The sequence below is a fragment of the Podarcis bocagei genome (assembly GCF_964188305.1).
Source record: "Podarcis bocagei genome assembly, chromosome: 3".
Taxonomy (NCBI): Eukaryota; Metazoa; Chordata; class Lepidosauria; order Squamata; family Lacertidae; genus Podarcis; species Podarcis bocagei.
Window position 1 is genome coordinate 80344010 of NC_138127.1, and position 25240 is coordinate 80369249.

The window sequence follows — 25240 nt, forward strand, 5'->3', positions numbered from 1 at the left end:
AAAGACCTCCAAAAAAGGAGACTCCACCACACTCCTTGGCAGCAAATTCCACTGTCAAACAGCTCTTACTGTCAGGAAGTTCTTCCTAATGTTTAGGTGGAATCTTCTTTCTTGTAGTTTGGATCCATTGCTCTGTGTCCGCTTCTCTGGAGCAGCAGAAAACAACCTTTCTCCCTCCTCTATGTGACATCCTTTTATATATTTGAACATGGCTATCATATCACCCCTTAACCTCCTCTTCTCCAGGCTAAACATGCCCAGCTCCCTTAGCCGTTCCTCATAAGGCATCGTTTCCAGGCCTTTGACCATTTTGATTGCCCTCCTCTGGACACGTTCCAGTTTGTCAGTGTCCTTCTTGAATTGTAGTGCCCAGAACTGGACACAGTACTCCAGGTGAGGTCTGACTAGAGCAGAATACAGTGGCACTATTACTTCCCTTGATCTAGATGCTATACTCCTATTGATGCAGCCCAGAATTGCATTGGCTTTTTTAGCTGCCGCGTCACACTGTTGGCTCATGTCAAGTTTGTGGTCAACCAAGACTCCTAGATCCTTTTCACTCAACCAAGACTCCTAGATCCTTTTCACTCAACCAAGACTCCTAGATCCTTTTCACTCATCCAAGACTCCTAGATCCTTTTCACTTAACCAAGACTCCTAGATCCTTTTCACTCAACCTCCTAGATCCTTTTCACTAAACTAGATCCTCCTAGATCCTTTTCACTCAACCAAGACACCTAGATGGACTACGAAGGTGCCAAGAGTTCTGATAAAAATGCCCTGGGACCTTGCAGAAATCAGCAGGGGATAGAGAACACAATAACTATAAAATAAGCAGTGCCATATCATTGGCGTATCTACGCCCATAGGCTTAATAGCTAACTTTGGGAAATGCAGTTCTGTGAAGGGGTCTAGGGATCTACAACACAAGATTCTCGATACCCTTATCAAGCAAAAGCTGCTTGTTCTCTTTGGGACTAAGCCATGATATTAAATGGTACAGATGTTCTGGATCATGGGTGTACCATCTATTCATACACAGACACAGCATGTTTTCTAATGTATCCTTAGCATCATGGGGGGGGATGCAGTCTTTAATTCTGACCCTCCATAAGTCGCTGGACTCCAATTCCCATGGAGTTCACAGAAGGTGATCGAGTTGTAGCCCAATAACACAGATTCCCTATCCCTGCTTTATTTAAAAACAATGGAAGACGAGATTTTTCTGGAGCAAAAATCAGGCAACTATACAACCTTATCTGTGTAAAGAATCTCCTTCTTCCTCACTTTTGTCCAGTACCCAGGATTTTAGGTGCTTTATATAAATCATGAACTGCATATACTAATTAGTCCAGAACTGTACTAATTAAGTCACAGCTGGAGGCAGTAATGCTTCTTGATACTGGGGGGTGAGGGTGGGTGGGGATGCTCTTGCCCCCAGGCCCTGCTTGAGGGTTTCCTATAGCTGGCCACTGTGGGAACAGGATGCTGGACTTGAATGGTCCATTGGCCTCACCCAGCACACTCTATTTACATTCTTGACTGCCATCCAGCAACAGCAGAGAGGAAAGCAAAGTCTCTCCATCAGCTCTACTAAGAGACTCCTTGCTTCCTCAGAACTGTTTCCATTCAAGCTGATAATTGTATGAATCTTGCTTGTAACTTCTAGAATCGGTATCTGAGTTTGCTTGCTTTCCTCTTCCTCCCCGTCCCCTTTTTCAGCTGGAGAACTGGGTGAAAATGTTCTAAATTAATGAACAAATAATTGTGATTCACAGAAGACAACCCACTTTATAGGAAGTTGTTACAGAGATCTTACCTTATGGGCTATTCGCACACCAGTCCTGAATGAATAGTAGGTAAGGTAAAGGTAAAGGACCCCTGGAAGGTTAAGTCCAGTCTTGTCCACAAGACAAGATTAATAGTAGAGAATGTTTGGAAAATCAAAAGCAGTTTACACACAAATTGCACTCTGGTTAAATCTATTTAATTTATCTTAGTACACCAGCTTACTTGTTAGCAGGTTCATTAATATTAAGTAAAACAAAATAACAACCAGCTTTAAAGCATATTTCTTTAAAAAAGCAAGTACTGTATTCTTGAATGAATTCTGTAAAGCTCAGAAGGTATATATAAAACATATCAAAATTAACTATTATCTAGGTAGAAATATATCATTTCAGGAATGCAAAGGCTCGATTCTTCTGTCAACACTGGACAAGATAATTCTTTAAATGGCAGTTTTCAGAGATTTCCATCCATAAGGTTAAACCCAGCAAGCCAGCTTAATGCTTTTTCCAGTGAGATATTCATCTGATCTCTTACTCTTGGTGCCTAGGGCATTCCAGGAAGATGAGTTTTATTAAACACCATGACAGATACTTCTGTCCTATACACACAGGCTGCTTGATTGTCTACAGCTGCTTTGACTGGAGCAGGATAAACAGAGAGCTGTGCCAAGGCAACATCTAGTACCCAACAAATGGGGCAAAATTCTGCATGCCATACAGATGTCTTACACAACTCCCACCTGCTTTGTAATCCTAGGTGTAGCATTCTAGCTGCAAAGCAAGATTGCTGGGGCTACTTCCTATTCCTGCCCTGATTTCTCTGCCAAAAATGCCCTTGAGTGCCACATGAACTGCCCTAGACTATTGAGGATGTAAGGTGGCCCTCTGCACCACTAGTAGAACAAGAATTGTCATTTGCAATGCTGTCAGAAGCCACATGGTCCCAGGACAATCAGATCATAAGGAGCCACCTTATACTGAAATGGACCAACTGCTCATCCAGCTTGGTATTATTTATTTACACTGACTAGTAGTGGTTCTCCAAAGTTTCAGACATGGAGTCTTTCCCAGCCTCACCTGGAGATGCTGGAGAGTGAACCTAGGAGCTTCTGCAGACAGACAGGTGGGAGACACTCACTTATGAATCACCTGACATCATGGCACCAGGTGGCCCATTTTTGCCTGCAGGGGTCTTCAGGATCATTTTGTGAGGTGCTTCACAAGACCCAAGTAGGACTTCGCAAGCACCACCCATCCGTGGTACCTGTAAACCCCCTTTCAGCTGAGCCAGGTCTTCATCTGCCCCACAACTGATGACATATATGAAGTCAAGGGTAGGGCAGGTGGGTGTGGCTTGGCCAAAATTGCCTTGGGGCCATGAGAGGAGGCCTAACTAGGTCTAAGTCGGCCTGTGGGCTGAAGATTCCTCACCCCTGACCTACAGTCACAGGTCAAGCAGGTGATACAGAAGAAGAATGAAAGTCTAACGCAGAGTAGTGGTGGGGAAATGACATAATAGAGTAGGTGTGGGGAACCTCTTTTATAATGCTAGAATTCATGGACATACAATGAAGCTGAATGTTGGAAAATTCTTTATGTATTTTTAAAAATAAACACATAAACTATGGCACTTGCTCGCATAGTGCCCAATTTAGATGGGTTTGAAAGAGGATTAGATTCTTAATTCTATGAAAGGGCTATAGATGGATACTAGCCATGGCAGCTGTGCTCCACCTCCAGAGTTGGAGGCAGTAAAGCTTCCAAATACCAGTGCTGGAGACCACAGGAGACGAGAGTACTCTTGGGCTCAGGTCTTGCTTGAGAGCTTCCCATAAGCAGCTTGGCTGGCCACTGTGACAACTGGATGGCCTGATCCCGCAGGATCATCTTATGGTCTCATGTTCTAACCTGATGCTGCCGACGTACAACTCCCATAAACTCTTAGCTATTGAGACATGCTTGCTGAGGCTGATAGGAGTCATAGTTCTGCCACATCTGAAGGACCAAAGGTTTCCCACACCTTTAATAGAGGTTTATAAAAGTACGCATGGTGCGAAATTAGCACAGTGGTGGGGAAGATTATTCAGCTCTTCTGGGCAGCCTTCTGGGGGCTGCATGACAGTGGTAGGCAGGGCCAGAGGCAAAAGCAGGCAGAGCAATGAATGTAAATGTTACCTTTGTACCACAGGCTAGTTTATACACACACCCCTGCCTCTATCCTCTATCCAAGCAAATGAAACTAATTATCTGCCCTCAAAAACACATTTCAGCCAGTGATGGTGGGCATGAGGCAAGGCTGGTGAAAGCGGGCATGGCTTGCAGAAATGTTCCCTTCCCTTAAGAGAGATAAAAGCACTACCAGGGCCTGGCAACCCTACCCACAGGGCTCTCACAATTCTCCAGCTAAGAACCAGAACTCCCAAGGTATCTGGAACTGATCGCAAGATGCTTGGCTACGTGATGGGTCCAATGCAATAATGTCCTCAAGCTCTTATTTTGTCAAATAATTTCTCTTCCCAATTCCCTCTTTTCATCCATCTTTTCTGGTCTTTGCCCGCTTTTGCTCTTGCTCCTGCGTGCTCTAACATGTAGACCAGGGATGGGTAACCTGTGGCTCTGCACATGCTGTTGGACTCCAATTCCCATCCAGCATGGCCAGTGGTCAGGGATGATGGGAGTTGTAGTCCAACAACATCCAGAAGTTCCCAATCTCTGATACAGACATTCCATAGATGCAGCTTTTCCTGCCTCTGTGGAACACCAGCCCACCATGCAGCTTTACTAAGGCCTGACCAGAATTATGAAAACTTCCTCTCTTTGTTTTCCTTTCATGTGTCCCCCTTACCTGTCACTCTACCTCCATTTCCTCCTACATGCTGCCCTTTTCTTTGTCCACAGATTTTGCTTTTGTCAAGGCCAGCCCGACTAATAGGCGGCAGTACAGTCTGGTCCATTGGGCTGAATGGGGCACTACCGCACCAACTTCATTTTACCCTCAGTCAACCTCCATCTCCCTACCTTTTTCAATTATAATTGGTCCAAAGGATGTAACTGGCTTTCAGCTTCCTCCTCCTTAGCTTCAGTGTTTCCTGTGCAGAACTCAGCAAGGAGGAGGATAGAGACAAAATTAGAATTAATTGACTTTGCCTATCATTGACCGTGGTTGTGCCTGTCATTGGCTCTGGCTCCACCTACTGTTGGCCTCCTGCCTTACATGCCAGCAGTCCCAGTGGAGACCAGTCACCACTGTTAGGCAAAGGTGGCTGCCTCAAGGGGTGAGGAATGGAGGTGAGGTGTTGAAGGACAGAGTTGTGCATGTCGCATAGTCTGCCCTATACCTCTCAGGCCTCATGTCTTGCAGGGGACACTGTCCTGCCACCAATGTTCATTCAGCTGACAATCCAGTTGAATTTTGCACGTGGAATGGGAGGTGGGGTGCCATCCTTGCCTCAGGCGGCCAAATGTCTTGGGCCAATCCTGCTGGTGAGTGGTTGACACACAATTACTATATTTCTAAAGCTAGCCCAGCTAATCAACGTTTTGTTCTTTTGGCCTTACTCATTCTTTTGATCAAAGCACTTATCAGAGAACTACTCAAGTCCAGAGCAGCAAATGACCCATCCCGAATGTTCAATCGGATCTATTTTTTCTTTCTTGGTGCTGAGTTGGGAGACATTTCTGAAGACGAAGTTTCAGCGAAAGGGAAATTTGGCCAGGTGCTTCAGCGACCGTTCCTTCCATCTTCAACCCAAATGTGGCAGGCTGCAAGTCTTAACGAAACGCCGTAGCTATTGAAACAGGCACTCCAAGAGGAGATGAGTAGGCATTAGCTAATCCCTGCAGACCAAGTACCAGATAACGGCATCCTTTTTGCAGTGCTTTGCCCACATTCTAGAAGAAAAGAACAGAGAACACTACTGAAGAGCAGGACATACTCAAGAAAGTGACAACATATACCCCATGTTTCCTCAAAGTGGCATACATGGGTCTCCCAACCTCTCCATTTTAATCTCACAACAACCCTGTAAGGTAGGTTAGGCTGAGAGATTGTGACTGGCCCAAGGTCACCCAGTGAACTTCATATCTGAGTTGAAATTTGAACCCCTGTCTTCCAGGTCCTGGTCCAACACTAACCATTACACCACACAGATTTTTTTACATTTATTTTCAGCTTCAAAAAATATTACTTGAGTGAGGCTCTGTTCTCACAATGCTTTCTGGTCACAAGGTATAGGAAAGCCAGTGCAGTGTACTAGAAAGAGTGGTGTATCTGGGAGACTGGGGTTTGAATCCCTACTTAGCCATGAAGCTCACTGTGGAGCTGGCCACCATCTCTCAGCCTACACTACCACACAGAGTTACTGGTTAATTGGTATGAGGTGCAGCCCCTTAGTTCCTTGGGGCAGGGAGCAGGATACATTTGTAACAAAGGCCAGCTCACATGTGAGACAAGGTGAGGTGATCATCTCAAGTGCAGGGATCCACAGGAGCAGCAGGTTCTGATATAGATTTTTATCCCCCTCCCCCTTGTTTCCGATGCGGATCTCCACTCACCTAGTCTACTCTGCTGGGGAGCAGGGCATTATTTTGTGATTTGCCTCAGGTGCCAAAATGTCTTGGGCTGGCCCTGGATACCATGTTGATTTCATCTGAATGTGACTTTTGAGAACCAGCATTTATCACAATCTTGCAAGGCTTTGTTTTCCATGGAATTCCTCTATATGATACCACTTTCGTTGACCAACCTACGTACATATACATGCACACATACGGACATTCCTTTCCTGCCTTATACCTCAAAGGGTTCTCAAGACAGCTTACAAATAATGTAAACCCAAACAGATAATATACAATGCAATCCCCCACCTACCCCCAATTCCTTCTCACCAAAACCACTTCCTTTACACTGCCTGCACCCCTTTAGGAAGGCACATCAAGCACCTTAGAACTCCATTAAAATCTGAGAAGAGGAAGAACTGTGAGGGGAGAGAGAGACCATGTTTGCCATCAGGGAATGACTGTTTCCACCTACCTTGCACCACCCTTCAGCAGGAGCGCTAGATTGGCTCTACTGGTGCATTTGCACTATGCCATCATCCCTACCTTCCTCCCCTTCTCCTGACAACTCATGGGGTCAGGTGAGTACCACCACTCTACCATGGCATCTGTTACAGCCTACGGAAGCTGCTTCCAAAATAAATCAGTGGGGAATTTCTGGTCTTTGGTTTTGCTAGGAGCTAATGTCATCAGCTTTGCAATATTCAATATTTTTGAATATTGGTGACCTTTGTGTTCACTTAAATTTTGTCGGGTTGTTTTTTTTTTGTAATTTGTTGTAATTGTGTTCTACTTTTTATTAGGTATCGTTGTTGCACTGCTCTCTTTAGACTTTCTTTTTATGTGAATCTATGACTATCACCTTTTTGGGAAAAACCTTTATTTAGATAGGTAAGGTTGTTGCCTTTATTTTATAACATAATAAGTAACAAGCCTTAAGGAATAGAGGGTTGAAAGGACATTAAAAAGAACAAAAGGCAGCTCCCCCAGATTCATGCTGGGACAAATGAAACAAAACCTCACTGGAAGCTGGAGGCTGCTATGCTGTTTTTGCAGCAAATACTTGGTGCTGGAGGAGTGTATGAGACTCCCTGGAATTCAAGCTATTTCCTTTAGACTGAGATTGCCTCAAGTACTAGATTACACAACACCAGCTATCTATCACCATGGGCTCATTCATCAGTTCATACTCAGGAAAAACTTAGTTGTGGATTGTTGAGTGAGTCTGAATAAAGGCTTGGTCATATCAACACTATACATTCAAAACACTAGGATACCACATTAATTATCAAAAGCTAATGCTATTCTAGGCTGCATAAGCAGAACTATAGGGTCCTCATCAAGGGACGTAATAGTTCTGCTCCATTTTGCCTTGAGCATACCACTCCTGGGCAACTGTGTCCAGTTCTGGGCACCACAATTTAAGAAGGATATTGACAAGCTGGAACGTGTGCAGAGGAGGGCTACCAAGATTATCAAGGTCACCTATGAGGAATTGGAGTTGGATATGTTTAGCCTGGATACGAGGAGACCGAGAGGAGATATAATAGCTATCTTCAAATATCTAAATGGCTGTCACATGCAAGATGGAGCAAGCTTGCTTTCTCTCTCTCTGGGGGGTGGGACCCAAACCAAGGGCTTCAAGTTATAAACAATAAGATTCCAACTAAACATCGGGAAGAACTTTCTGATGGTAAGAGCTGTTTGGCAGTGGAATGGACTCCCTTGGAAGGTGGTGGACTCTCCTTCCTTGGAGATTTTTAAGAAGAGGTTGGATGGCCATCTGTCATGGATGTTTTAGCTGAGATTCCTGTATTGCAGGCGGTTGAAATAGTTGACCCTCAGGGTCCTTTCCAACTCTTCAATTCTATGAAGTGGCTACATTTTGGCCCTTTGGTCCAAACTAATTCTAAAACTTGCTGCAGCAGCAAGCTTAAGGCAGGGCAGTGATTGAACTTGTGGCCCTCTAGTTGTTGGACTACAAATCCCATCATCCCTGACCACAGGCCATGTTGGCTGGGCTGATGGGAGTTGTAATCCAACATTATCTGGAAGGTTCAGAGTTCCCCATCTCTGTGATAGGGCCTACAAATCACACCTCTTTAAAATGCACTGGTGCAGCCAACTCCCTATCAAATGCTTAGAATTGTGTGAAGTCATTGGTGCAAGATCAGAATAAATTCCTGTTCAAGGAAGAGAAAGATGAAGCTGGAATGCCACCAACAGAGGTGGTCACATAAAGGACATCATTGTCTCATCCTCTATCTAGCCTTGGCCAAATTACTTTACCTCTTTTGTTTCATTGGGCCTGGCAAAGATTGTGTCATAAAATGCTTGGACCTTGGCCAAAACAATGGAGCCCTGATTTCAGCAGGGTTCAAGGTACTTTCCAACACAAACATACAGCATGACCTTTGTGTTCATTTCCTATACACGATGAAGCAATATTTAAGAGGCGGGATGTGAAAGTCTCACCGAAACCTGTAGCAAATGACACAGACAACAACTCATGGCCATCAAACTCCCTGTGTACACACATTATACCTTTAAAGCACATTTGCCCCCTCAAAGAATTCTGGGCACTGCACTTTGTTAAGGTTACTGGAATTGTAACTCTTTGAGGGGTAAACTACAATGCCCATAATTCTTTGAGGAAAAGAATGTGTTTCAAATGTGCTTTAAAGGTGGCATGACTGCTGTATGTTGGATCTTATATACAAGACTTATCAGCACCAACACGTGAGCTAATCATCCTTTCAGTTGACCCATACAATATATGAAATTTCCACAGACAACCTGATGCTTACTATTTTATCCAGGCATAGGGAACTTATGGCCATTGTCCCTGACTGAATGGCCTTGGACCAGTCACTTGGGCCAGAGTAACCTACTTTACAGGGTTGTTGTAAGGATAAAAGGGGAAAGGGTCATTTATATCCCAATGGGTTCAAGGTGACATACATGGCTCTCCCCACCTCTCCATTTTCTCCTCACAACTACCCTGTGAGGTAAATTAGGCTGGGAGACAGTGACTGGCCAAAGGTCACCCAGTGAGCTTCCTGGCTGAGTGGGGATTTGAACCCTGGTTTCCCAGGTCCTAGTCCAACATTCTAACCACTACACCACACTGGCCACCTTGACCTTCTTGCAGAAAAGGGTTGGTATGGGGGAAAGACTGGTAATTCCAATGGCAGAGCATGTAGAAGTTCACAGGTTCAATCCCCAGGTAGTGCTGAAACCCTGGAGAGCCCCTGATAGTCATTGTAGACTGAGCAAGATGGACCAATGGTTTGATTCAGTATAAGGCAGCTTCCTATGTTCTTAAAAGGACAGGTATACGTATAATGAATTGATTAATTAATAAACAGCAAGAGTAGTATTTTCATTGGTAAAACTCTTGCAGCAAACCAGCAGCAAAGTGTTAATGCTGATGCAGTCGGACACAGTACGGAAGGGAGGTCTATTATTTTATCTCTTTGTCTCTGTTGCAGAGGGTGGGAAACGAACCTCACACTTCTTGCTAATTGGAACATTGTCAAAGTAAGGATGCCAAGCCAAGAAATGCTGCACAAAGAGATGCAAAGCATCTGTCACGTGGATAAGCTTAGAGTATTTTACAAACTGAAATGGCAGGTCTCTCTTTTGATCTACAGGAATGCTGGCTTCAGCTCAGATAGACTGGTTTCTTCTTAAAAGGGAAAGGGAAAAGGGGGGGGGTGAAATCCAACAGGCTCCTTCACTGGATTTAACTTGTTATTTGTTTTTTCAAAGACAGTTCTGTTTGTGCTGCAAGAGCAGCCTTCTGCCACAAAAATTATCCAAAGAAGATCGCCTGAACGTAAAGTTGTTATTACGTACTTATAAGTGGAGCCTGCAACAAAATGCTGCACTCTTTTTTTCAGGATTCCAACCACTCAATTTCCCCTTGTCCCCTCCCAACAGTCAACGGTCAACCAACCAGCATTCTGTAGCCACTGAGCAGCACTCTCAGTCCTCACTAGGTTCTTTGCAGGGAGGAGTGTCCTTCACCTTTTATCTAAGGATATATAGAGACTTAATTCTCAAACCTGGTTATGAACTTCCTCAAACCTGCTAAGAGGGTAAGAGGCCTCTTCTGGATCAGGCCAGTGGCCCACGCCCACCTAGTGCAGCATCCTGCTCTTACAACCAGATGCCCATGGGAAGCCCAAAAGCAGCACCTGGGCACAACAACACTCTCCATCTTCTGCTGTTTCCCTGCTGCCAGCATTCAGAAGTATGCTGCCTCCACCAGTGGAGGTAACAGCACAGCCATCAGAGTCACTGATACCCCCTCTTGTTTAATGTGTGCTGTTTTGCCTACAGAAACAACAGCAATCACACCGGGGCACTGTAAACAGAGGAATGTATTATGCCTCACCTATCTGTCTACATGAAGTTCCATAAAGGGGGGGGGGGTCAGATCCCTTTTACCAAGTAGTTTGCAATCTAAATAGGCAACAGGGGAGATAAAATGGGGTTTAGAGAGAGAAGCAAATGTAATAGTAATAGTAATAGTAATAGTAATAGTAATAGTAATAGTAATAGTAATAGTAGTAATAGTAATTTATTATTTGTACCCCACCCATTTGGCTGGGTTTCCCCAGCCATTCTGGGCAACTTGCAACAAAGATTAAAAATACATTAAAATGTCACACATTAAAAACTTCCCTGAACAGGGCTGCCTTCAGATGTCTTCTAAATGTCAGATAGTTGTTTTTCTCTTTGACATCTGATGGGAGGGCGTTCTACGGGGCGGGCGCCACTACTGAGAAGGCCCTCTGCCTGCTTCCCTGTAGCTTAGCTTCTCACAGTGAGGGAACCGCCAGAAGGCCCTCGGTGCTGGACCTCAGTGTCCGGGCAGAACGATGGGGGTGGAGATGCTTCTTCAGGTATACTGGGCCAAGGCCGTTTAGCGCTTTTGTGTGAGCAAAAGCAGGTTTACGCACGTAATACTTTGCTACAGGGAGATGGATTAAGAGGTTTTTAAGCCTTGTAGAAAGACTTGGATTTTGAGGAGGGTGTTGAAGGGATGGGGCAGACAGACAGAAAACAGAGAGAGGGGAGGGAGGGAGGGAGGGAGGGAGAGAGGGGGGGACACCATGTACATGGTCGGGGAGCAAGGAGAAAATTTCACCCATACTGGGCAGCATAGGAGAATGTGCAGCAGGAGACTCACTTGAAGGTGGCAAAGCTGAAGCTGTGGTTACAACAAGCAAACCAGGACTGGTGTGCTCTAGGGCAGTTAAGATTATCAGCACTATCCTAAACAAAGTAATCCATGCTCTGGTAACCTCCAGGCTAGATTACAGCAATGCACTCAATGTGGCTTTGAAGATGGTTTGGAGGCAGCAGCTGGTGCAAAATGCTTCAGTTGTTTGAAATCATGCAATGCCGCTTCTGAAGAGTATGCAGTGGCAACCTACATGCTACAAAGCCCAAATCAAGTTTTGAATGCTTCCCTGAATGAGTTAGGACCTAGTTATCTAAAGAAGCACCTCCCTTGGCATTGTCATGCCTGGGCATTTAAGATTTGTCAGGAAGGTCCTTCTTGTCACTCTATCACTAAGCAAAACCTTAGGTGCTTTAGCTTGAGACAGGGCCTTGAATGTGACATGTTCTTCCCTCGAGGCATGATTGGCATCAACATGGTTCAACTATTGGCGCCAGCTGAACAAATTCACCAGAAGGGTTTTGAGATATTGAGCCACCTGGTACAGATACAGAATGAGCTTACTTGAGGGATCCCCTTACCCCATATATGCCCATTCGACCACTTTGAGGAACTAGCGCTTTTACAAGTACCACAAAATATTTGTCCTGCACTGATAGGGAACTTAATTTTCAGCAGCACTTACATTTTTAAACTCCTTACCCATTGATATTGGGCAGGTGCCTTCATTGTATTGTTTTTACTGCCTGCTGAATTATTTGTTGCTTAGGCAATCCCACCCACATATGTAAGATTGTCATGAATTTAAATAGGCTTTTTTTAAAGGTATACTTCAAACCACTGGTTTTATGTATACTTTGATTGTTTAGGCCAGCTTGTCTTTAACTTCTGCTTTTATTGATAATTATAACATAATTATCTAATCACGCCCTTCCTCCAAAAGGAAGTAAACCAATTAGAGGTTTTGACAATAGGCGTACATATTTTATAATTAAATAAATAAATATTACTATTCAGGCTTGAGATAGTTTTATTGACTAGTTTTGTATTTTTATCTGGATATGACCCTACTTGAGTTTGCTTTTTAGTGAAGGAAGTGATACAAAATTTTCTAAATAACTAAAACAAAATGGAATTTAAAACAATAAACTTTCAGTGTACAAATTCAAACAACTGATTGCATTCAGGATAGCACAGTTACAAGGAAAATGAACATTCTAGCCTCCTGCCACTTTGTCACCTGATACACACATGCATATATAGGATCCACCCTATTCTTTTTATTGTAATTTGTTTTAACGGATTTTAATATTGTGTTTTTATATTGTTGTGACCCACACTGGGACCATTTGATGAAGGGCAAGTAAGGAATCAAATTACTACTATTAATTTTATTATCATAAGAATTTTGGTTTCGGCATTTATTAGACCCTTTTCTTCTTTAATGAGATCCCCCCCGACTGTTTTAAATAGTGTTGCTGCCAGCTATCAAGACCAGCTGCTGTATTAATTATAACAAAATTAACTGTTATTAATTATGAGGACAAGAATTCAGCTTTATTAATCAGGCACCTGAAAAGTAAGGAGCTAAGCTTTTAATGATCAAAACCTGAAATGATTTTTTTATAAAAATTAATAAATCCACATTTTTAGAGAACATTGAACATTATTTCATTTCAGGTTTTGATCATTAAAAGCTTAGCTCCTTACTTTTCAGTCCTTCAAAAGCAGGTGGCTTCAAACGTGCAATGAACATGCACCCAAGGTTGTCAACAACTGGGTATGAAAGTAAGAAAGGGCGGTCTTGGATCATTGTACAGAAGACCTTACGAATGCTGAGAGAACTGAACTGAGCACCATCCTAGACCCTCTACATGTTCTCTAGGAGTCATCTGAATAGAAAGGTTAAGCATAAACCCTTGCGCACAAGGCCAGCCCAAGACATTTGGGCACCTGAGGAAAACGATACGATAATCTTTATTGTCATTGTCCCATACAGAACAACAAAATTGAAAAAATCTACATCAGACATTCAAAAACCCACAAGCCTGCTATCCCAGCCTGGTTAGCCCCTAAAAACAAGGGCTTTCACACCCAAGCCCACCCAGGAAGAAGGGGTGAGTGAAGATCTGCATAAGGAACAAAGGAGGAATAGAGATCTGCATCAGGATCTGCTGCCCCTGTGGATCCTGCCACCTGAGGCCAGGGGTACCAACTTGAATAAAATATTGGGGGAGCCCAGGTAAGTCCGGCCCCATATAATTGATCATATGACATGGCACATGCACACCATGTCCATCAACTTAGGGGGCCCTGGCCCCCTCAAATATTTTTTTGAGGGGGTAAGGGACCTCCACCCCTAGGAGTTGGCTCCTGTGCCTGAGGCGGTTGCCTCACTTAGCCAGCCTCCTGGATGGGTCAGCTCTGCTTGCACACCACTCAGACCAAATACAGAGGTACCTCGGGTTAAGAACTTAATTCGTTCCGGAGGTCCGTTCTTAACCTGAAACTGTTCTTAACCTGAGGTACCACTTTAGCTAATGGGGCCTCCTGCTGCTGCCGCCGCACCACCTCCTCACAATTTCTGTTCTCATCCTGAAGCAAAGTTCTTAACCCGAGGTACTATTTCTGGGTTAGCGGAGCCTGTAACCTGAAGCGTCTGTAACCTGAGGTACCACTGTATCCCACATTCCCACAACATAACTCAAGGTGCCTATGTCGCGGTTGGGTGAGATCCAGTTTTTTACCACTCTGACAACAAGGTGCTAGTGAAGTGTGGTGAAGCCAGTTCAACAATCCGATGCGTCCAGAAGTCCCCCAGCTCTTTTTAAATACAGTGGTACCTCGGGTTACATACACTTCAGGTTACAGACTCCACTAACCCAGATATAGTACCTCGGGTCAAGAACTTTGCTTCAGGATGAGAACAGAAATCGTGTGACGGCGGCGCAGCAGCAGCAGGAGGCCCCATTAGCTAAAGTGATGCTTCAGGTTAAGAGCAGTTACAGGTTAGGAACAGACCTTCGGAACTAATTAAGTACATAACGCGAAGTACCACTGTATTTGTTTTATTATATAAAGTATGACTGAAGTCTTCCCTCATCCTATCCGATAGCCGGGGCGCCGAGGCTGGGCTAGACACTCGCCTAGCGACCCCCGAATAACGGACCTGCGCGCGATGATCCGCCGAGCGCGCAGGGCCTCGGGGCGCCCGAAGCGGCTGAGGCGCCCCTCGTCCCGCCGCCCTCGCCGCCTACCTTGCCGTATTTCTTGAGCTTCCTCCTGCGCTTCTTGCTCTTGCGCTCGGCTTTGGGCTGCTGCTCGTCTCCCGCGCCGCCGAGAGGCTCGTACTTGTCCGGGAGGACGGCGAAGGCGACTTTCTTGGAGGCGCAACCGGACTCCCCCACCTCAGCGGGGCCGCTTGGGGCTGTCTGCCTCCTCTCCTCCTCCTCCTCTTCTTCTTCCTCGTCCTTTTCCAGGATAGAGATTTCGTCCTCCGCAGGCCCCCGCCGGGGGTAGTTGGTTCTCCGGGTCCCCCCGACGGTCATGGCGCCCGCAGGTGGCCCCGCGGAGAATGCGCAGGCGGCGCGCCTGAGGCACCTTTGCTCCCTTTCCCTCAGCCGAGCGCGCAGCAGGAGATCCGCGCGCGGGGCCGGCGGGAGAGAAGTAACAGGTGGCGCTACAGGGACACTTTCGCATAGGCGGCGCCAGCGCCAAGGCCGCAGCCTGCCCTCCCTGTGTCCCCACAAAAGGGCAGCGGGCGGGGAGAGTCCGCTTCCCGAGGCTTGGCAGCTGATCCAAGAAGTCCAACATCCTGTGCCAAACGGCGCTGTTGACAACACACACACACACACCCATTTCCAGGGCTTCCTGTTGCACCAGGCACTTCACATACCGACGCACAATAGCCGTGATCGGTAGGCTCAGGCAGGGAAAACAATGGCGTTGTGTGCGACTGAACTCTTAAAACAAAAGGAAAAAGTGCTGCCTCACGAGAAGGGCAATTTCCTCCCCGGGGTATTTGATCCATTGGCTTCTTCGGAAATTTATAAAGCTGATGGGACAGTGGATTTGGAAAAGTTTTCCCTGTCATCTTCTGCTTTCCTTCTTCCGCTTCCAGACCCAATAAAGTGTGAGGCCTTGAGATGAAAAAGATGTTGAAATATACGTTTTTTTAAAAAACCATAAGCATTTTTGCTTGGTATTATAGGTCAGGACATTAATAGGCAAGATGTTAAATTGTTTTTATATGCAACAACTGCAGCAAGAGTATTGTTAGCCCAGAAATGGAAACAAGAAGAAATTCCGATGAAAGAAGAACGGCAGACAAAATTAATGGACTATGCAGAATTGGACAAAATGACAGGAAGGATTCAAAACCTGCGGGACTAGAGATTTACAGAAGATTGGAAGAAGTATATGAATTACTTGAAGAGCAACTGTAATCAACAAATTACGCTAGTAGGACTACAAGAAGTTTTGTAAGAATAAATATACGAAGTGTTACAAAGTAGAAAAAGATAGAGATACTGTATTGGTTATGAGTTTGAAATGTAATAGGGAAGATAAGAAATGCATACTGAGAGATTAGATTGGAAAATTTTCAGACAGGATTGATGGAAGTAAAAATAAAAATTTATATATATATATATATATATATTTGCTTTCGTAGATTTTCACGGGTACAGGAATGTAGGTTTTGGTGTCTTCGGGTGTCTTCCCGTGTAAGAGTTGGGGTGTCTAGGCGACGTTTCGACGAGGTCTCACTCGTCATCTTCAGGCTGGTGCTTTCGGCTTCTTGTTACTAGAACAGAGCAGGATCTCAGTGTTTGAGTTCCTATAAATACTGTTGAGGGGGTGTGGTGTATAGCCTCCAACGTTCTGGGCAGATAGGAAGTTCCTAGGTTAATGTGCCTTTTCTTCTTTTGTTCATTAATTACTTGAGGGATATCTTGAGTGATTACTTGAGTGATATTCTGAGTACCACTTAGGAGGGTCATTAGGTGTGGATTAGTTGCTAAAGCTTTCGTGTCTTGACCTCTTGACCTTGTGAAGAGTTTTTCTGAGAAGATGGCTGTACTGCACTTAGTTGTGCTCTGGCTTGGCTTCGTGTATAGGGGCGAGCTGTGGTTTTGTGCCCTGTGCCAGCCAGATCTGTGTAGGGATTGCAGGGGGGTGCAGCATCCGGAGGTGCCACTATGGTTTGGCTACTGGATGGTGTCTGTAATTTATCTGTGGAGAGGGTCTGGGTTTGGGTCTGGTGTGGTTGATTGGAGATGGCGTTCTGTGTGCCTCTGGTTCTGGTGTCGGTTTTTGTGGGGAGGGCTAATTTCCAGATGTCTGGCAGGCGGGACGTGTCGTCACGCTTGTTCATGTTGTGAGGGTGTTTCTCTATCTCGATGGCTTCCATGATTATTCTCTTGTGGTGATGTTCCATGTTAAAGAGCAATTTGGAATCTGCAAAATTAATTTCGTGTCCTGTTTCTTTCATGTGTTGGTAAAGAGAGGAAGTTTTTTCTTCTTTTTTGACGGCATTCTTGTGTTCTGCGATACGTGCATTTATTCGTCTGTTTGTTTGTCCAATGTACGTGGCTGGGCAGACTTTGCAGGGTATTTCATAGACCCCTTGGTTTTCTAACTGGATTTTATCTTTTGGGTTTCTGAGGATATTGGCTATTTTTTGGTTGGTGCAAAAGGCTGTTTTGATATTGTGTTTATGGAGGATTTTGCTAATTTTATCTGTAGTGCCCTTGACACGGGAAGACACCCGAAGACACCAAAACCTACATTCCTGTACCCGTGAAAATCTACGAAAGCAAATATCTCACCTCTACGGGGAGGAAACCTTCCAGCTGACAAGAACCTACGAGAAACTAGAAATCCGAAGAGCCACCATCTTATGTGATCTCTTGTTCCTACGCAACTGCCGAGACAACAACTTAATTCCCACATGCTTCCAACTTAAATTCCACTCTAAAACCCCAGCTACCGAAAGGATCCTGAAACGAACTGAACTATCCCTAATCAGAAACGAACTACATAAGAAAAGATACCTACTAAACCAAACCAACAAAGATCTGCTCACTCTTCACCTCAAACTCTGTAACAAAATCCACCCTGCACTCTGGGACAAATGCAAACAACTAGCCGTTTGGAGAGCTGAAACAGAGTCCTCACATAAGACAGACATACACACCAACAAACTCCACAAACTAGAGAAACGCCAGAAGCCCAGCCACCCTCCACAACAACCCATGAAACAAACAGTACATAACATATCAGACAGGATCCTCACCTCAACTGAAACCAAAGTACTCTCCAAAGGTTTCAACTTTGCAGTCGCCCCGAGACGCATCCCCACGGAAAACATCATATGCGGAGTCGAAGCTAGCCTAACCAAAATCAACCCAGATGAAGCCAATAAAATCAGACTTGAAGTCACCAACATCCTCTGCTCCAGCAAACCACCCAGAAGCAATTTACACAAAGAAGAACAGAAAGCACTCACCAACCTGAGGAAAGACAACAACATAATCATTCTCCCAGCAGACAAAGGTAATGCCACTGTTGTGATGAACACATCGGACTACCAAGCAAAACTATCAAATCTACTCCAAGACCCTACCTACCAACCTATAAAAACAGATCCCACCACCTATCTGGAAAAAACCACCAAATCCAAAATAAAAGCCTCTCCTATCAGTGAAGAAATCCAGCTAAGAATCATCCCCAGAGAAAAATCATCCAGATGCCCCAAACTCTACGGTCTCCCCAAGATACACAAAGAAGGAACACCACTCAGACCAATAGTCAGCTCCATAGGCTCACCTCTACAAAATCTCGCTAAATTTCTCGCTAAGCAACTTCAGCCCTATGCAGAATCTATCGCTTCACACGTTACAAACTCCTTCCAGTTCATAGAAACAATAAAGAAGCAAAACCTACATCCCGATGACCTACTTGTGAGCTTCGATGTTGTATCTCTCTTCACACAAGTGCCCATTAATGAAGCCTTGACAGCCATTCAAAACAAATACAATCCCCCCGAATACATCCTGGACCTGACCAACCACTGCCTAACCAACACGTACTTCATCCACAATGGACAAAGATACAAACAGATAGAAGGAGCACCTATGGGATCACCCCTCTCACCGGTCATCGCAAATCTGTACATGGAACACTTTGAAACCAATGCTTTAGACAAGTCAGAACACAAACCCAAACTTTGGCTCAGATATGTTGACGACACCTTTGTAATTTGGCCACACGGGAAGGAAAAACTAGATAGCTTCCTCACACATCTCAACAGCCTACACCCCAAAATACAATTCACTATGGAAATAGAAGCCAACAACCAACTTCCCTTCCTTGACGTCCTAATCTACAAAAAACCTGATGGCTCCCTAGGACACACTATCTACCGGAAAAAAACACACACCAACCGCTACTTACATGCACAATCACACCACCACCCTGCACAAATAAACTCCGTAGCCAAGACTCTCATCTCCAGAACCAAACGCCTGGCTGACAAAGACCACTTGACAACTGAGTTACAGAATCTCTCAAATGTGTTAATCGCCAACGGATACCAGCAAAACAGGGTTACGAAGCTAATCCAAAAAGAAACACCCCCCAAAAACCAAGACACAGAAGAAAACAATGGCATGGCCCTCCTTCCTTATATCAAGGGCACTACAGATAAAATTAGCAAAATCCTCCATAAACACAATATCAAAACAGCCTTTTGCACCAACCAAAAAATAGCCAATATCCTCAGAAACCCAAAAGATAAAATCCAGTTAGAAAACCAAGGGGTCTATGAAATACCCTGCAAAGTCTGCCCAGCCACGTACATTGGACAAACAAACAGACGAATAAATGCACGTATCGCAGAACACAAGAATGCCGTCAAAAAAGAAGAAAAAACTTCCTCTCTTTACCAACACATGAAAGAAACAGGACACGAAATTAATTTTGCAGATTCCAAATTGCTCTTTAACATGGAACATCACCACAAGAGAATAATCATGGAAGCCATCGAGATAGAGAAACACCCTCACAACATGAACAAGCGTGACGACACGTCCCGCCTGCCAGACATCTGGAAATTAGCCCTCCCCACAAAAACCGACACCAGAACCAGAGGCACACAGAACGCCATCTCCAATCAACCACACCAGACCCAAACCCAGACCCTCTCCACAGATAAATTACAGACACCATCCAGTAGCCAAACCATAGTGGCACCTCCGGATGCTGCACCCCCCTGCAATCCCTACACAGATCTGGCTGGCACAGGGCACAAAACCACAGCTCGCCCCTATACACGAAGCCAAGCCAGAGCACAACTAAGTGCAGTACAGCCATCTTCTCAGAAAAACTCTTCACAAGCTCAAGAGGTCAAGACACGAAAGCTTTAGCAACTAATCCACACCTAATGACCCTCCTAAGTGGTACTCAGAATATCACTCAAGTAATCACTCAAGATATCCCTCAAGTAATTAATGAACAAAAGAAGAAAAGGCACATTAACCTAGGAACTTGCTATCTGCCCAGAACGTTGGAGGCTATACACCACACCCCCTCAACAGTATTTATAGGAACTCAAACACTGAGATCCTGCTCTGTTCTAGTAACAAGAAGCCGAAAGCACCAGCCTGAAGATGACGAGTGAGACCTCGTCGAAACGTCGCCTAGACACCCCAACTCTTACACGGGAAGACACCCGAAGACACCAAAACATATATATATATATATATATATATATATATATATATATATATATAGGTTTTGGTGTCTTCGGGTGTCTTCCCGTGTAAGAGTTGGGGTGTCTAGGCGACGTTTCGACGAGGTCTCACTCGTCATCTTCAGGCTGGTGCTTTCGGCTTCTTGTTACTAGAACAGAGCAGGATCTCAGTGTTTGAGTTCCTATAAATACTGTTGAGGGGGTGTGGTGTATAGCCTCCAACGTTCTGGGCAGAGAGGAAGTTCCTAGGTTAATGTGCCTTTTCTTCTTTTGTTCATTAATTACTTGAGGGATATCTTGAGTGATTACTTGAGTGATATTCTGAGTACCACTTAGGAGGGTCATTTATAGGAACTCAAACACTGAGATCCTGCTCTGTTCTAGTAACAAGAAGCCGAAAGCACCAGCCTGAAGATGACGAGTGAGACCTCGTCGAAACGTCGCCTAGACACCCCAACTCTTACACGGGAAGACACCCGAAGACACCAAAACCTACATTCCTGTACCCGTGAAAATCTACGAAAGCATATATATATATATATATATATAATGTTTTGCTGTAGCTCAGTGGGACAGGATCAGGTCCCAGGTTCAATCAGTGACCTCTCTAGGTAGGGCTGGAGTGTCATCGTCCCCCCCCGCCTTAAATCCAGGACAACTGCTGCCAGTCAGTGTGGACAGACTGAATATGGTTGCTAGGAACCACAAGTGAGGCAAGTGATGTGATGGTGAGGTCCTGCTTTCAGGCTGCCCATAAGCATGTTCTTGGCCACTATGAGATGCTGTAGATGGACTATTGGCCTGATCCAGCAGGCTCTTCTTATGCTCTTATGATTCATAAGCCTTATACAAGCATTCTTTGAAATCAAGTTGACATAATGCATGTGGTGGCCTGGCCCCCATTGTCTCCATTTTTACCCCCGACCTTGTCTCATTCACCTGGACAGCCAGAAGTAGGTTCTGAACATATTCAGGTCTAGAAATTGATCAGAATTCTAAACTTTGAATCCAAAGTGAGTCTAGGTTTGCAGGCATATTGCCTCTGCAAGAGAAGCGAGATCACATTTTTTTTAGTTTAATGATATAAACCCTCCAGTACTTAATCTTCGCTAAACACTTCACTACACATCCATAAACCAGTTACATGAAATGATCAGTTCCTCCTATTTTATGCTATTTCATCTTTAGTTCAGTAGCTCTTTGGTTGGAATTCATTAATAAGCTTATCTTGTTTTCATTTGATGTCGCTACTAAAGTAATTCCCCAAGTAATTAAGAATTTTACCATGCCTCACTGTCCGAGCGCTGTACTAGAAGTGTTCTTTTGATTACTAAGATATTGGGAATTATATACATTTTCCTCCAGCAGGAGCTGTCATAAAGATTCTAATCATTCTCCCCCACCCCCCAAATCCCATTTTATTCTGCATTACTGGTTTCTAATACTTTATGTGAGAAAAAAGTACATTAATTCTGAGGCTGAATTTGGTTTAGCAACATGGGTTTTTGGGGTTGGGGGTTGGGAAGGGAATCTATCACTGTAAATATATTATAATTAAAGGGCACAACTGGCCAGCAGAGTCACTAAAGGAAAATCACCAAACCTGTGCATCAAATTCATAGATAGATCATCTAGCACTCAATAAATCTCTTCACAGCTGTACTACCTCATGGAAGAATATAGCCGAGGCAGAATCAGATAGACCCTTTAGACCAGGCATGGCCAAACTTGGCCCTCCAGCTGTTTTGGGACTACAATTTCCATCATCCCTGACCACTGGTCCTGTTAGCTAGGGATGATGGGAGTTGTAGTCCCAAAACAGGTGGAGGGCCAAGTTTGGCCATGCCTGGTTTAGACTATAGGCTTCCTGTAAGGCATTGGGTTGGCCAGTGTGAAGATGCTTAGCTATATGGATCTTTGGCCTGATGCAGCATGCCTCTTAAGTTCTTTTGATTGCAGGTCTAGCTGGGCGATGACCAATCTTCTCCTCTTGTTTGTCTCAGCTTGGTCACCTCATGTATATCCTGCACTTTGCCAAAATAATAGCCTCAGTCTGGCCACGTGACGCTCTTCCTTCCTTATAGGAGCCAACTCCTAGGAGCTAAGGTCCTTTTGACCCCCTCAGTAAAATATTTGATGTCTCTCTGCAAGTTGAAGGGAATTGCCATTTAAATGGTGTATGTGACTTCTGATCAATTATGTGAGGCATGGCTTACCTGCCCCCTGCAGCCTTCCTTAATTCCCTACAATAGGTTCCTGCTCACTCCCAGCTCCAGCAGAGTCATTTGTTATTACTTTCAAAGACTGCCTTTGCTTTGCTCCCCACTTCACTTCCCACCCACACCCAGATATATCCCTGCCTATTACATTCTTTCCTCCAAGCTCCATCATCCTCAGATGTTTTAATGTCCCCCAAAATCCACTCTCTCCACAACTACCCGCCCAACACATGAAACTGGCTCCCAAGACAGCTGCTTGATGCCACCTCTTCCTTCACATCCATAGTCAAAACCCACTTTTCCATGACACCTTTGGTTGAATCCCCACATTCACATCTGCAGCTCATTACAACACTGGAAACTGCCTTATACTGAATCAGAATATTGATTCATCAACCTCAGTATTACATTGACTGGAGCTTGAGGTCTCTCTTTCTCTGGAGGTTTTTGAAGCAGAGGTTGGATGGCCATCTGTCATGGATGCTTTAGCTGAGATTCCTGCATTCCAACGGGTTGAACTAGGTGATGCTGGGGCAGGGGGTGGGGGCATCCAACTCTATGATTCTCTGTCTGGCAGTGCCTATCTAGGTTTCAAGCAGTGGTTTTTCTCAACCCTACCTGGAGATTCCAGGGATTGAAATTGGGACATTCTGCATGCAGAGCAGATACTGTACCATAGAGCTATGGCCCTTCCCCAAATCATCCTAAGCACAGGTTAAAATGAAACCATCACATATTCTTCATTTACCCCTCCTCTCCATTTTCCCTGTGTCAAATTTCAGGCTGCAGGTTTGTCTGGGCAAAGGCCTGTCTTCTACTCTGCAAAACGCCATGTGTCCTGATGGTTGCAATAAATATTTACTTGCTGCCATCTTTATATTCTTAACAATCACAATTTACTAATCGCCTTCTACAAAATCATCTCAAGGCAATAAAAACAGCAAAGAAAAGTTACACACACAAAAAAAACAGATGATACATTTAAAACAAAACACTACAGAATATACACTTGTAGCAGAGACCCATTTATTCAGCTAAGAAAGCCCATCAGAAGAAAAATATCTTCATTTAGTCCCTGGAAAGCACAGATAGTGGGTACCTGTCATATCTTGACAGGAATGCTATTCCACAGAACGGGACAGCGACAATGAAAGTCTTTTTCTGAGTTATTGTGGAGCGGGCTTCTGAGATCATCAGAATTTGCATCAGAAAATCTCCCACAAACTGCAATGATCTACAAGGTATATAAGGGCTAAGGCGGTTTCTCAAGTAGCTAATTAAATTATACTTTAGTACAAACACCTTGGACTTGGCCGAGTAGCAGATTGTTAGCCACACACCAGGTGCAGCCTCTGAATCAAGCCCAAAGGTAGTCCTCACAATGCAGTAATCCAACCTTGAGCTCACCTATGCATGGGCGATTGTGGTCAATCTGTCACCATCCATGAATGACCACAACTTGCCTATGAACCAACTTTAGTGTGTAAGCTTTTATGTAAAAGCAGAGTATGCTTACAATTCTTGTTACTTTAGAGGAAAACTGAAAATGTAAATTGGACTGAATAAAAAACTTTTAGGGGAAAATTCTCAACCATTTATGGCGAAGTCCTTCTAAGTCACAGGGTGCCCTTAGTTCAGGAATCTCAGGCCTATGTGACCCTCTTGACACTCCACAGCCACACTCCTCAGCTGCCCTACTTGACACCTCAAGTGTTTTTTTGCCAGTCTGGAATGTGCCCTTGAACTCTGGGATGATGCTTCTTGTTTGCCTAGATAGAGAGGGGTGCATGAGTGTGTGTAGAACATTTGTTACTTTGCCCACTATTGCCTCTTGTCTCACCCACCACTGCCATGTGGCCCCCAAATAGTTGCCCAGGAGGGAATGTGGCCCTCAAGCTTAAAATGCTTCCCAGTTCCTGCTCTAGACCCGTTGTTGTTGTTGTTGTTTAGTTGTTTAGTCGTGTCCGACTCTTCATGACTCCATGGACCAGAGCACGCCAGGCACTCCTGTCTTCCACGGCCTCCCACAGTTTGGTCAAACTCATGCTGGTAGCTTTGAGAACCCTGTCCAACCATCTCGTCCTCTGTCATCCCCTTGTCCTTGTGCCCTCCATCTTTCCCAACATCAGGGTCTTTTCCAGGGAGCTCTAGACCCTAGCCCAGCCCTATTTCACAGTCGCTGTGCTGATAAAATGGAATCATGTATGCTACCCTAAACCTTTTGGCGGAAGATGCACATAAAAATTCTTTGGCAAGGCTGACATTAAATGGTATGGCTAAACTGCTTGTGAGTGATTAAGATAATTTGTTTAGTGTCTTGAGAATTCATCAATTTTACTTGATTTTTAGATGATTAAAATGTTTACATTCTTAAGTTTCATAACCTAGCCCAAGCCTTAGGAATTGGGCATTCTAAGGAAAATCTCAACAACAACAAAACAGTCCCAAGTTCATATCTGGGATGAATTCATGCTAGGACCTCCTGGGGTCCTCTAAAACTGAACCATGCCCCCTCAAAAAAAAAAGAAACAAGGCCAAGGTTGGGGAGGGGAGGCACTTGGGTTGGTTTTAAGAAACTATTTGGAAATAAAAGAAACACACATATCTAAAAGATTTCATAAACCTGCAAACCACCAACTCACCACCACCTCCCCTTGCAACCCTTCCTCAATGGAGCCACAAACCACCCAACCGGCACAGTTAGCGACAAAGAGCAAAAGACAAGGGAAGG

The 25240-nt window shown here is 44.5% G+C and overlaps 1 protein-coding gene across 1 annotated transcript; it reads right to left on the reverse strand.

The window, feature by feature from the left end:
* Window positions 1-1965: 1965 nt before the first annotated feature.
* Window positions 1966-15341, reverse strand: LOC308582700 (required for drug-induced death protein 1). Its single transcript, XM_081186139.1, has 2 exons — window positions 14796-15341; window positions 1966-5681 (listed from the first exon to the last, which is right to left on the reverse strand). The coding sequence occupies exons 1-2, from the start codon at window positions 15084-15086 to the stop codon at window positions 5562-5564; spliced, it is 411 nt and encodes a 136-aa protein (XP_081042265.1). The 5' UTR covers window positions 15087-15341; the 3' UTR covers window positions 1966-5561.
* Window positions 15342-25240: the final 9899 nt, after the last annotated feature.